The following is a 14,110-nucleotide window of genomic DNA, read 5'->3' as shown; positions in this document are numbered from 1 at the left end:
CTATCAGCAGCACCAGAGCTCGGAGAAGCCTAATTACTGTGACTAAACGGTCACGTGGAATTTGACTGCTTTCATGACTCGTGACCACAGGTGTGGCAGTAATACGGTCACCGCAACAGCCACTGCACTCAGAACTGGTGCGGGTAGCATAATGTAATAGAATTCCTTATTGTTTAGCTGGTACGCACTCAAAAAAGACATTCAAGGTTTAATTTTAGTATTTTTTAAATTCACGGGTCGGTAGATAGACAAACGTTTCGGCCTTCGTCAGTGTCATCAGCATCTCCTCTGAAGGTGCACTTCTTTATTGCTCGTTTTATTTATTCATCAAGAAGGAATCAACATAGCTTGATCAAATTAATTTACAAACAGTCCCGCCCATCACCGGCAGCTAAAATCAAATGAAATGCTATGTGTCACTCGACATTCTCTCTCCTCCTCCACTCATGATACTGTCTTCACACATATCTTTGCTCAGTGGTGCACCTAGGAAGGAACCACTTACTAGGGAGTATATGAGGGCGGGGGCACCTGCCCTTGTGCCCCCTATGGGCATGACGCCTCTGCATTCATGATTGCATCACACATATATTATATAATAACAATATAATGAACTGTTTTGCTGTCTTAAACCTCAGCCCTATCTTACTTCCAGGTCATCCTCAGGCTCTTCCTGTTCCATGTCTAAACCCAGAGCGCTGTGGCGAATCATCTGCCAGAATGCCAGAGACTTCCTGTTTCCAGGTCCTTTCTCCGCCTCCTCCCGCTCCTTGCTCTGGTCCTCATCCGTAGAGAAGGCTTGGATGTAGCGACGCATCTTTTGCACCAGTGGGTCTTTGCGATCCTCAACCCTGCAACGGAGACAGAGTATGAGAGTCATTATAATATAAAGCCTGTATATGATGGGGATGGGGAAACACTGTTAACACCACCACACCTAAAACAGAGAGTACAGTAATAGGAGTGTTGTTGTCTTACCGGAGGTACCACCGCTCCCCCAGGCCGTAGAGCAGGCCACATACCCCCAGCCGGGGCCACAGGCAGCGGGGCAACCTCCTCTCCAACATCAGGGTAGTGGCCACCACCTACACACAGTGAGCAGGGACAGAGGACATAACGATCATTAACATGGCACTGATTGGGATGCTGTATACACTCTAATCATGGTTTTAAGCTATTTGTATGGCGTATGTAGGAGAGACTATGTGTGTGTGTTCCTGAGTGTGTGTGTGCATGTGTGTGTGTCAAAATGTGTGTGTGTGGCACACCTGTGTCCTCCAGAGCTCGTCCCTCTCCTGGGCTACTCTCCATTGTGTATCACTCATCATGGCTGTGAGCAGGTTGAGCAGCAGTAAGTGGGCGACCACAGAGAAGGTGCAGTGCAGCACATGGACAATAGGGGGTGTTATGATGGTGTTGTCCACTGGCAGGTCTATCAGACCCACACTCAGCTCAAACAGAGAGAACAGAGTGATGGGGAAGGAGTGGTACGCAGGCAGAGAGTCTGGGTCCTGAGTCATGTACACCATCCACAGGGCTGAGAGAGAGGGAAAGAGAATAACTGGCAAATAAAAATAGGAATTCTATTTGCTTTAATATATTTGTACTATTAATATGGTTTTTGAGTTTCTCTTAAACAGAATGTACTTACAGGTGGAAAACCCCATGAGCATGATGAAGCTCAGCCACATGAACTTGGTAGGTCTCCAAATATAATCTAGGAGGAAATTAGACAAAACGCCACAACAGTTTAATATGGGAATCAAAACAGCAAAACAGTACATTCTACAGTAACGTCATGCAAATGCTTGTGTGTGTGTGTGTGTGTGTGTCTGCTGCCCTTACATACCTTCTGTATCATGATGACATAAGGCCCCAGCATCTGAAAGCCTCGGGCGAAGAACATGACGTTACTCCAGCCCAACACCAGACACACAGCCATGACAACTGCCTCCCCCTGCACCCCACTGACCCTGAACACACACAGCAGCACCACCAGGATCGCATAGGCAATACTGGGGAGGAAACACACAGGTTATTACACAGGTTATAAATGCTACATAGACATGACATAATAATAACATCACTAGGCAGGTAATAAATGATACAAAGGCACCAAGGTTGACGTACAGAATGACATGGAAGGGTCCCCCCAGGGCCATCTGTCCAAAGTAATGCTTGGCCCCCACTCTCAGCATATCTGGGATCTTAGGGATTGGGAATAACACAGATTATATTGACAGCCAATAATCTGATCTAATCTACAGTGTAAATATAAGTGAAATGTAAAACTACTGGATTATGTATATTTTACCTCCAGTAGCAGAATAACCAGGGCACCCAGGACACTGATCATCTCTCCTGCCAGACGCAAGTTGTCCCCATAGGTCACATAACTCTCCTACAGGGACAGAGAACAAGGCACGTGGATCACAAAGGGTTAATATGAACACCTTTGATTGTGGATTTGCACACAGGCTGTCATATGAAGGGGCCTTCATGTCTCCCCCACCTTCAGAGTTTTCTGCACGCGGATGGTTTTGTCCATGTCAGATACAGTGTAATTCTCTGGAGCGTCCTTTAGAGGACGACACACACAACACAGAGTGAAGATCCCAATGTACAGGACGTACAGCAGCAGCAACAACCTGTACACAACACAATAACAACGTTAAAACAACATTAGAAATAAACAAATGACAGAATCTCAAACACATCAGAACATGATCACTGTATGTGTTGTTACCTAAAGTAGTGTTTTCCATAGAGGTTCCACTTGAGACTGACCAACTGCCTAACAGGAGTCACTTCCAGGATCCTCCTTGCCTGAGGGAGGAGATCATCATCATCATCAGTTTCCCTATAGTGTATATTACACTGTATCATGTTTGTGTACTGTACTGTACTGTACCTCTCTCTTCTGGCTGCCCACGATGAGCTCCAGCACAGAGAGGTTGTCGGCCCAGGAGTCGATCTCTGTGAGGTCATAGAGGTTAGAGGACAGCGGTCCAAGGTTCCATTGGACGACTCGCCTCCGATTGACCAGGTGCTGGAATGCCTGAGAGAGACAGTATTTATATATAGTTTTACTGCTCCCATGTTCCCCACTGTCCCTCTCTTTATATCCCCCTATCCTTCCTCACCACAAGGTTGCCCTCCTTGGCAGCCAGTTTGAAGGGCGTTAAGCCACGGTAGTTGGTCACCATGTCCAGTGGCACAGCCTGGTCCAGCTCAACGTCGCGTGCCAACAGCAGATCCAATGTCATGCATGCTATAGTCTTATTGGGCTGCAGGACCAGGATGTGGAGCACTGTGTTACCTAGGGGGGAGAGAGGGAGATATTCAACTGCTGAAAAAAGGAGAAGAGAGAAGAGGAGGAGGACGAGGAGAAGAAAGAGAAGTGTTTCATACCATTGGAGTCCTGGGCCCTGGTGCTGGCTCCTGCGTTGATCACCATGGAGATGATGTCCTGATTCCCCACACAGGCCGCAAATGCCAGGATGTGCTCACCTAAAGTAAAGCAAACGGCATCAAACAACCACATTTCCCAAAATGCATTTATTTTCTCCTTACAGACCACAAATAGTCATTTTACCATAGTAGAGCAGCCCGCCTCTTCTCTTCCTGAAGTACAGGCCTGTGACTCTGGGCGTGGCCACATCCGCCCCTCGACCAATCAGACTGCGGACCAGGTTAACGTTCTGATTCACCACGGCAACGTGGAGAGGTGTCATGCCTGATTGAGAGCGAGTAAGAGAGAGAGAATGTATGATTGCGTGATTGAATATCTATGTGAGTTTTATGATGTTATAGTGTGTGTTTGTTCATTGTGTGTGAGAGTGTGTACCAAGGAAGAGGTCAGAGGTCATGGGCTCATTGATGAGTTCAGGTGCTCCGTCCATCAGAGCTACAGCAGCTTCCATGTTATCATTCATAACTGCCACATGCAGCGCGGTCTCCCCCAGAGCATCTCTCTCAAAGATATTAGTGGACGCACAGTCCAGAAGTTTCTTAATGCAACCTGCACTGTTCTCTTTGGCGGCAAAGAAGAGAGGGACGTCGTTTGTTCTATGGGAGAGAGAGTGTGTTTGCAAGTTAGAAATCTAATGCTGCGTTCAGAACATCTCGTAAATATCAGCAAATCCACTTGAACGCCCCTCCAGCTGGTAATTACTAGTGGGAAACTGTCTATCATCTCTGAGCTCAGACTTCTCCCACATGCTGAGCTCTGATGTCACATCCCACTGGGCACAGAGATCAGTTCAACGTCTTATTTTGATTTACATTTGGTTGAGTTGTCAACTATTGTGAATTCAACGTGAAATCAACAGAACATTTCTCTATGTCATTTGGTTTAGGTTAAAAGTTAGGAGAAAAAAAGACAACATGCCCTGATGTTGATGACTTTTTCCAAATACAATACGTTTTCACATATATTTTTTGGGTTGAAATGACGAGGAAACAACGTTGATTCAACCCGTTTTTGACCAATGGGATACTTAACAAATGACCTCGATAACAACATTTTCGGCAGTTAAATGCAACAACAAAACATAATGTACTTGTTATGAATGCAGCATAATATCAACCAATACTTGACAGTAGCTGTTCTTTTTTACCAATAGGAAACTCACCTTTTGTTCTGCAACAAAAAAGTTTCATCCAGCATCTCTTTCCACCCCTTCCTGTTCTGGAGGCGGAACCTAAGCTGGCTCCACCAATGGCTGAGCTCACCTGGAGCAGATCTTGCCAAGGGCGGGGCCATCCTCTCATATGGTGAGTCTATTTCAAACGGCTGGGAGGAGAGAGAGGTGCATGTGTGTGAGAGAAATCGAGTGTCAGAAACAGAGAGATGTTCTACCATCAGACTTAACTCATAAAGAAATACATCCTTCTCCTTATGTACTAGGGACTAAAATCAAATCTAGAATGTGTGAGCTGTCAGCAAACTAACTGACAGATCGTTCAGGTCAGCACCATCCCACAGACCAGAGCTGAACCAGAAACCAGAGGTCTCCATTTCCCTATTAATACAGGCAATAGCGTAGTTTTTCTCTATTCTATTATGTTCTATTCTATTCTATTCTAAACAGTTCTGTAAAATGTAAAAGGTGAACACTTGTCGTTCCTTTTGCGTCCCTTCGATATTTCAAGTAGAAATTGTGCACCATTTTAAGAGCCTGTTATATTAAATGAAGTGCCCTTGACATATTTATTCATTTTAGCAGACGCTCTTATCCAGAGCGAATTAAAGTAGTCAATGCGTACATTTTCGTACTGAATTCCCCCCATGAGAATCAAACCCACAACAACCCTGACGTTGCAAGCGCCATGTACTACCAACTGAGCAACACACGAAACTGATGCACTTCGAGAAAACAACTGCTCACATATCCAAGATTGTGTCCCAAATGTCACCCCATAGCCTGAATAGTACAAGACTCCTGACAAGAGCCCTATGGCCCCTGGTCAAAGTGGTGCTCTAGAAAAGGGGAAAAGGGTGCCATTTGGGACACAGTCCTAGAAAGGTCTTTCTCTCCTTCTCTCAGATTTTTTATATGAATAAAGACTTGCTAAAGTGCCAGAATTCTGTATTTTGACATGTCCCTCCGTGCACCCTATGTGACTTCTAGGAAGATTGTTACCCACTTAACCCCAACATTTCTCAAAGTTTTCACTATGATTGCCTCCTATAGCTCAGTTGGTAGAGCATGGCACTTGTAACGTCAGGGTTGTGGGTTCGATTCACACGGGGGGGCAGTATGAAAAATGTATGCACTCACTAACTGTAAGTTGCTCTGGATAAGAGCGCCTGCTAAATGACTAAAATGTAAATGATTGTAAAGCCCTAGTAATTTTGGTGCTTTGACGAAGTCATTTCTGAAAATTATTATTTATTTATGTCTGTCCCTCATTTTAAGGTCTACCCTGTTGCGTGAACTGAACTCTCAATTCAATATGGTAAAACTATTCCTTCAAAACATTTTTTTTTCAAAAGAAACATTTAACATCTAATAGTCAAATCATAGTGTAAAAGCAGGTGAGCTGGTTCTACTCTTTTTGGCAATTTTCTGGTGTTTTGTGGTGGAAAACTAAGCGGGTCAAGCTCAACACGCCAACACTATTACCCATAGGTAGACAGGCTAGAAATGTTTTAACAATTACACTTTTATTGTGAAGCTTGCATTCAATTGCCACTCCCTATTGCACACAACAAGCTTCCATTTTGCCTGTCACAAGGCTGATTTAAGATGAATTCGTCAACCCTGTTACTTTATTTGGCACTTCGTATAGTATTTTCCATTCTTGAGATGGGAAAAATATTTTTTATGACAGAATATAAAGATTTTGTAAAATCACTTTAAAAAAAAATTAGTTACACTTCTCAGAAGGCACCGAATTGGTGGAACGACCCACTTACCTTTTATGGAAGAAAACAGTTTGTCCTTTACTCCTAATTGACAGTCAGGCACTATGTGAACATGCAACATCAAGCTGATTTAAGAAAGAGAAGGGGGATTCACAGGTGGGAATCTTTATATATGGAGAAGAGGTCAAGAGGAGGGGAGGAGGTCAAGAGGAGGATAGATGTCAGAGAGAGGAGGGAGGAGAGAGGGAGGGGCCAAATGGTTGAAAGGAGTAGTAATCATAACTTAAGCTTTATCTTTAGGAAAGATCCATCATTTTATTGGAATCATTTACTGCAGTATACCAAGGCTGTTTGACATTTTGCCAAAACGTCTCAAACGCTAAAGTCTGCTCTGGCCTTACGCTTGACCGCCACACTCAGTTTACCTGGTTGATGTCCTGAGACTGGTCCACGGTTCATAGGTTTCTTCCATGGCTAATTTTCAGCCCCTGCATCACCCCCATGTAAAAAATGTCAACATCATGACAGTCAACACTTTTTGGTCTTTGTTCTCAGTGAACCGTTCAGATAACCGGTTCGAAAGTCGTCTACCTTTCAATTGTCTCAATGCTAGTGTTGCACATATTGAGGTGAGCTTGTCTAACTGGACATATATTTGCTGTTTCACCTGTAGGATCCTATAGACACCTTACCTGTCAGGTCTATAGAAACTAGTTTGACTGGTTGTGCTCTAGTTTAATCTACAATTAAAAAAATAAAGGTTCTTAAATGGTTCTTCCTCAGCTCTTAAGGTTCCTTGGAGAACTCTTGCCCGATGAATAACCTTTGAGTTAAGTGTGGGGTTTTGACATGGCATCTACAGTTCTTCAGAATTCTAAAAGGTCTTTGAAATGTATGGAAATCTGCAGATGTGTCTCTTTCATAGCACACAGCAAATTGGCCAGTGATTTTTCAGTGTAACATTTCTAGTGTTGATCCAAAAGTTAAATTAACACTGTAGGGAGTTAAATTAACACTCAGTGGTGTAAATTAACCCCAGTGTTGGTGTTAATAACCAGAGTTGAACTCTAACCACGCCTATCATTATCATATTTCCCAGCATGCTCTATTGAAGGTTGATTTAAAAAAAAAAAAAAATTGTTTCAATATTTTTGTGTATTTGCATTGATTAATTAATCAAATACAAATAATATACATTTTTCTAAACTATTCCAATGTGTTACTTGGACTTATTTCACCAGTTACTGAAATTGTTGTTCCAGTTTAGATGTTTAAGGTAGTCTCATATCTTAGTCTTCCCAACCCTAGCACTGTCAGTCATTCTGAACGCAGGTTGTGGGTGACTAAAATATTCAAATTGTTGGATATCCCCACTCTGGCTGGATTTCAATAGGAATTACACATCACTTTACAAGCCAGCATAATGTGAGTTTCAGGCCACTGTATTAGGGTAAAACTAGGGTCTCAAAAGAAGACCTTATGAAATATGTAATGTATTGTCTTAAATAATGACAACATATTCACTTAGAAACTCACTAGGACACAGAACTGAAAATGAATTAATGTAACAACCACGTCTCTGTCACTAGCAAACACAGTCATGGGTGGTACTGAAAGTAGTGATGTTATGTTTAAAACCTTCGAAGCGGTGTGCCGATGCTTGTATCACTTTATCAGAAGTACTTCAAAGCTTCGTTTGCTTTTTCAAACCGTGTGTTGCAAAATGCGAGATCCCACTGATTTCCCAGTGCTTCCGGTGCTTTCCTCGATTCCAAGCTGCTTTCAAATACCGACCTCTTCTGGACCCTGTACTTACAAATATAGTTACGATTTTGTACCAAAATGTTCACCTGATCGGTAGCTTAGCAAGTACAGTAGGGAACTATGGAACATTCAGGGATGTGAGGGTATGAGGTTGAATCCTGTTGAAGGCACACTATTTAGAAAATAGTTTTATTTATGTGAAATCACACTTTCTGCACTATTGTTCAAATAATTTGTTTTGTTTAATATAGTATAAGCTTCTGTCTTAAGCGTCCTAAATAAAGCCTTAGATTCCGTTTTTGAAAATAGGGAAGCATGATGTAAGATGCAGACCTGGAATTCCAACTGATTATAGGCTACTAACGGCAACGACTTACCACTGCGCAAATCACTTTCAGGCCACTGTATTAGTTTAGGAGTTTTGCTGAAAACAGTGGAGAAAATAAAAAGTATACCTGATAATCACCCGCTGCTATTTATTGCTGACCAGCAGATGTCATTAATCAAATCAAATCAAATCAAATTTTAGCAGATGTTATTGCGGGTGTAGTGAAATGCTTGTGCTTCTAGCTCCGACAGTGCAGCAATATCTAACAAGTAATATCTAACGATTTCACAACATATACCCAATACACACAAATCTAAGTAAGGAATGGAATTTAAGAATATACACATATACAGTGGGGGAAAAAAGTATTTAGTCAGCCACCAATTGTGCAAGTTCTCCCACTTAAAAAGATGAGAGAGGCCTGTAATTTTCATCATAGGTACACGTCAACTATGACAGACAAATTGAGAATGTTTTTCTCCAGAAAATCACATTGTAGGATTTTTAATGAATTTATTTGCAAATTATGGTGGAAAATAAGTATTTGGTCACCTACAAACAAGCAAGATTTCTGGCTCTCACAGACCTGTAACTTCTACTTTAAGAGGCTCCTCTGTCCTCCACTCGTTACCTGTATTAATGGCACCTGTTTGAACTTGTTATCAGTATAAAAGACACCTGTCCACAACCTCAAACAGTCACACTCCAAACTCCACTATGGCCAAGACCAAAGAGCTGTCACAGGACACCAGAAACAAAATTGTAGACCTGCACCAGGCTGGGAAGAGTGAATCTGCAATAGGTAAGCAGCTTGGTTTGAAGAAATCAACTGTGGGAGCAATTATTAGGAAATGGAAGACATACAAGACCACTGATAATCTCCCTCGATCTGGGGCTCCACGCAAGATCTCACCCCGTGGGGTCAAAATGATCACAAGAACGGTGAGCAAAAATCCCAGAACCACACGGGGGGACCTAGTGAATGACCTGCAGAGAGCTGGGACCAGGCCTCTCTCATCTTTTTAAGTGGGAGAACTTGCACAATTGGTGGCTGACTAAATACTTTTTTTCCCCACTGTATATATAAATGCCTGGAGCGTTTCAATTTTGGAGAATCTCTTATAAAATGGGTTAAAATCATGTATAGTAACCCTAGGTGAAAAATAGTAAATACTGGCTATTTATCTGAAAGTTTTAAACTGTCAAGAGGAGTAAAACAAGGTTTTCCACTATCGGCATATCTATTTATTATGGCCATCGAAATATTAGCTATTAAAATCAGATCCAACAATAATATCAGGGGATTAGAAATCCAGGGCTTAAAAACAAAGGTGTCATTGTATACTGATGATTCATGTTTTCTTTTAAATTCACAACTTGAATCCCTCCACAGCCTCATAGAGGATCTAGATACATTTTCTAACCTCTCTGGATTACAACCAAATTATGATAAATATACTATATTACGTATTGGATCACTAAAAAATACAATTTTTACATTACCATGTAGTTTACCAATAAAATGGTCTGATGGTGATGTGGATATATTCAGAATACATATCCCAAATTAAATAAATGATCTCACTCCAATAAATTTTTATAGAAAGTTAGCAAAAAATAGATAAGATCTTGCTATCTTGCCACGCTGATTAACTCTTTAGTATTGTCCCAGTTTACCTATTTGCTCATGGCCTACGCCTAGTGAACAGTTGTTTAAATTATATGAGAAAAAAATATTCCATTTTATTTGGAACGGCAAGCCATACAAAATTAAACGGGCCTATTTATTTAATGAATATGAATTCAGAGAACAGAAATTATTAAATATTAAAGCATTAGACCTATCACTAAAAGCTTCAGTCATACAAAAGTTATACTTAAATCCGAACTGGTTCTCTAGCAAATTAGTAAGATTGTCTCACCCCATGTTCAAGAATGGCCTTTTTCCCTTTATTCAGATAACAACCTCTCACTTTCAGTTATTTGAAAAGGAAATCATCTCCCAAATATCACTATTTCTAAAACAAGCCATAGAAAGTTGGTTGCAATTTCAATTTAATCCCCCAGAAACGACAGAACAAATAATGCAACAAATATTGTGGTTAAACTCAAATATACTAATTGATAAAAATAACATTATTTTTTTAATAATAAAAAAAAAGGTATAATCTTCGTAAATGATATCATAGGTAGGACTGGTGGAGTTATGTCGCACATGCACCTAACACAAACATATGGAAATGTCTGCTCACCCAAAATTACAATCAAATAATTGCAGCATTATCGCAAAAATGGAAGAGGAAACTGGAAGGGGGAAAAAGTAAGGAACTTGTCTGTCAGCCCTGCATTAAAGAACATAATTGGTTAAAGAAAATTGTGATAAATAAAAAAGTATTCCAGTTTCATTTAAGGACCAAAGGATTGACAGCCGTCATATATAATTTGCAAAATAGTTGGGAAGAGATTTTTGACGTACCGATTCGATGGCATAGTGTTTATGAACTGATACGCAAAACAAGGCCGGATTCAAAACTAAGAATTTTTCTATTTAAATTATTATACAAAATTCTTGCTACCAATAGAATGTTATTTATATGGGGGATACAATCTTCCCAGCTCTGCAGATTTTGTTGTGAATTTGTAGCTTGTTTTTGGTCACAGGTCAAGGAATGGCTGAAGGATTGCAATATTTACCTGGAGCTAACCCTGCAGATAGCGCTACTGGGTGATCTGAAAAGTCATAGTCAATCGATCAATAATATAATAATACTTTTAGCAAAAATGTTTATTTTTAATTTACAATCTGTAGAAACAATGAGAATAGAAGGGTTCAGAACTTTTGTGAAACATCACAGTACAGTTGAAAAATATATTGCAAATAGAAATCCAATGTGGATGGTGTTAAGAGATAGATGGGAGGTGTTGAATGGAGCTGAAGGATGGGACTAATAACAACTAACAACAACTAATAATAACAAGATAACTAATGTAACAGTTAGAAAGATATGGCACATAGAAGCAAACCGGATGGACATCATGAAAATGATCGGAGAGGTTGAGGGTAGAGGAAGTTCAGGAGTAAAAACAAACAAAATATAATTATTGTAAAATTGACTGTGTCCATAAAATGTATATAGTATGTATAAGCTGGAAGTAGAGGCCTAAGCATTGTTGTTCACTAGTTTACTCCAATTAGGGAAGGGGTGGGGTTGGAAAGTAATTAAGGGAAATATATATTTTTAAAGGATATGTATATATATATGTATGTATATGTACACTACCGTAAAAAAGTTTGGGGTCTCTTAGAAAAGCACATTTTTTGTCCATTCAAATAACATCAAATTGATCAGAAATACAGTGTAGAAACAAATAACTTTCTTCCGAAACTTGTCAGTCTATTCTTGTTCAGAGAAATGAAGGCTATTCTATGCGAGAAATTGCCAAGAAACTGAAGATCTCGTACAACGCTGTGTTCCACTTACCTCAGAATACATCAGTATATATATTTTTGTATCTTACTGTATTACTTGAGGTTTACTCTTTATAAAAAAAAGTTTGTCTTAGGCTATATACTCTTTTGTATGCTGAAGCTTTTCCTGGCCAGCCCTGTGCCAGAGACAGACCAGTTACAGGTGGCTACAGCTCTGTTATTATATTATGAATCAAATTCAAACAGTTAAGTGTATTTTACAAAGCCCTTTTTACATAAGCAGTTGTCACAAAGTGCTTTACATATACCCCGCCTAAACCATAAATATTATTATAATAAGATTATTGCATTATTATTACATATGTCTGAACTAATTCCAAATTAATGGAGCTCTGATAATGTCCTATCAAAGCAATAAACATTATTTCTACTTTTAATACACAAGAGAGGAAGAATAGAGGAAAAAAAGGAATAGAGAGAGACTGAGGGTGTTTCTCAAAATGCATACTACTGTGCTCCGAGCACGCAAATTGGAGCACGGGAGGGTCGGAGTATGAGTCCAAATCAAAGTATGCGAAACGGAGCACAGAGGGCACTTCTCGAATGCGTACTCCGTTTGTACATATTTTGAAGCATGCATTGATGCAAGCTTCAACGGAAAATATGCAAAGAAATATGATGCACTACATAAAAAATTATGCAACATTTCTTGAAATCAATGGCAGACACTATTTGAGCTGAAGCGAGAGAAAATACACTCCGACTTCGGAATGAAATGTTGCCTATTCACATCACATATGTTGCCTGACTACAATATTTTATCTGGATACGTTAATAAATACATGCTGTGTTAATTTTGGCATGTTTACCTGCCTACGTACCGTAGATAGCAAGCCCATAATAAGTCAATAGGGCTAACTGGCTAGCTACTATTACCGTTAGCTAGCCAGAAAGCCACAAAGAGTTGTTAGCTAGCTACCCACGAAGAATTGACTATCTTGCATAATATTAGTTTTAGGTAATTTTTGCCTGTTAAACTATCTGGTTAGCTACATTATTACGATTCACATATCTAGCTTATAAATATGAAGTAAAATGTTTGCTTTGTGTATATCTTGTTTTGTCTGTTGTTGCCATTGTCCTGGCTGGAAGAAGGTTCAGTGAATGGGGAGGTGAAGCCTGAGGTAATACAGTAGGGGGAATGCGAGTGCTTCTCAAATGTATTGTTTTAAGCATTCTCTACACTCTCGTCCTCACAAGAACATACTCAAGCGAACGTGGTCGGAAAATGCACTCGGAGTATGAGAGTGTAGAGCACGGTAGTATGCATATTGACAAACACCCTGAGCGTGTGTGTGAGAGAGGACAGTGAATGTACAGTTTTCCCAGTTCCGAATTTTAATTACGGACACATTTCCTTGGTCTAGCCTACTATTAATGTGGTTTGCATCTGCATATCTAAACTGTTGAGTAGGTCATTAATTGGCAACTCGTTTAACCCAAAATACAGTAGCTTACAATTAATACCATGATTGCACATCTCTATCAATAACCTTTTAAACCATGATTACACATCTCTATCAATAGCCTTTTAAACCATTATTATACACTGTATGACCTAAGTCTATGTTATAATTAATTAGACATCCAGGTATAACCAATGATGGTAAATAAAATCACATTAAAGTTAGTTATGCCTTGTGAAGAACCGCCTGCTAGTTTCAGTTATAATTTGCACTAATGTAAAAGATGAATAATGCACTTATTTGCTTGTTTTGGTGAGATGTTTCTATATGTTTACTTAATGACTTTGAATGTAATAATGATCTACATTATTATGTGCATTAACCAATCATTAGGTTTTATGTTCTGATTTACAATCCTGAAGGAAAAAAAAGGTCAATATAACTTGTCCCAGTAACAAATAAACAGTTTAATGTAAAATCTTTAATAAAAAGTATTCATGAGCTTTACTTGGAATGATAAAGCAATATACATGGTCCAAGAAGATTCAAAATGAATCTAGTCTACATTTCAACCCAGCCTTACCCATATACACTAGCTACTACAATACAATCATTTGTTTTCGACACATAATACTGCATACATAATTACATCACACATACAGTTGAAGTCGGAGGTTTACATACACCTTAGCCAAATACATTTAAACTCAGTTTTTCACAATTCCTGACGTTTAATCCTAGTAAAAATTCCC

General features: G+C 39.8%; 1 protein-coding gene across 1 annotated transcript; it reads right to left on the bottom strand.

Moving 5' to 3' along the window:
* Positions 1-640: 640 nt before the first annotated feature.
* LOC311120118 (transient receptor potential cation channel subfamily V member 6-like) lies at positions 641-4,765 on the bottom strand (the record flags this gene model as incomplete). The annotated part of the gene is given in 16 exon segments (XM_084157814.1): positions 641-851; positions 979-1,085; positions 1,269-1,537; positions 1,652-1,702; positions 1,705-1,717; positions 1,850-2,015; positions 2,131-2,207; positions 2,315-2,401; positions 2,513-2,648; positions 2,747-2,826; positions 2,912-3,058; positions 3,144-3,319; positions 3,412-3,510; positions 3,596-3,736; positions 3,848-4,068; positions 4,635-4,765. Coding segments are annotated over 16 exon segments (2,112 nt in total).
* Positions 4,766-14,110: the final 9,345 nt, after the last annotated feature.

This window comes from Coregonus lavaretus, assembly GCF_964263955.1.
Source record: "Coregonus lavaretus genome assembly, chromosome: 3".
NCBI lineage: Eukaryota > Metazoa > Chordata > Actinopteri > Salmoniformes > Salmonidae > Coregonus > Coregonus lavaretus.
The sequence above is the reverse complement of the archived record's forward strand: the minus strand, read 5'-3'. Positions and strand labels throughout refer to the sequence as shown.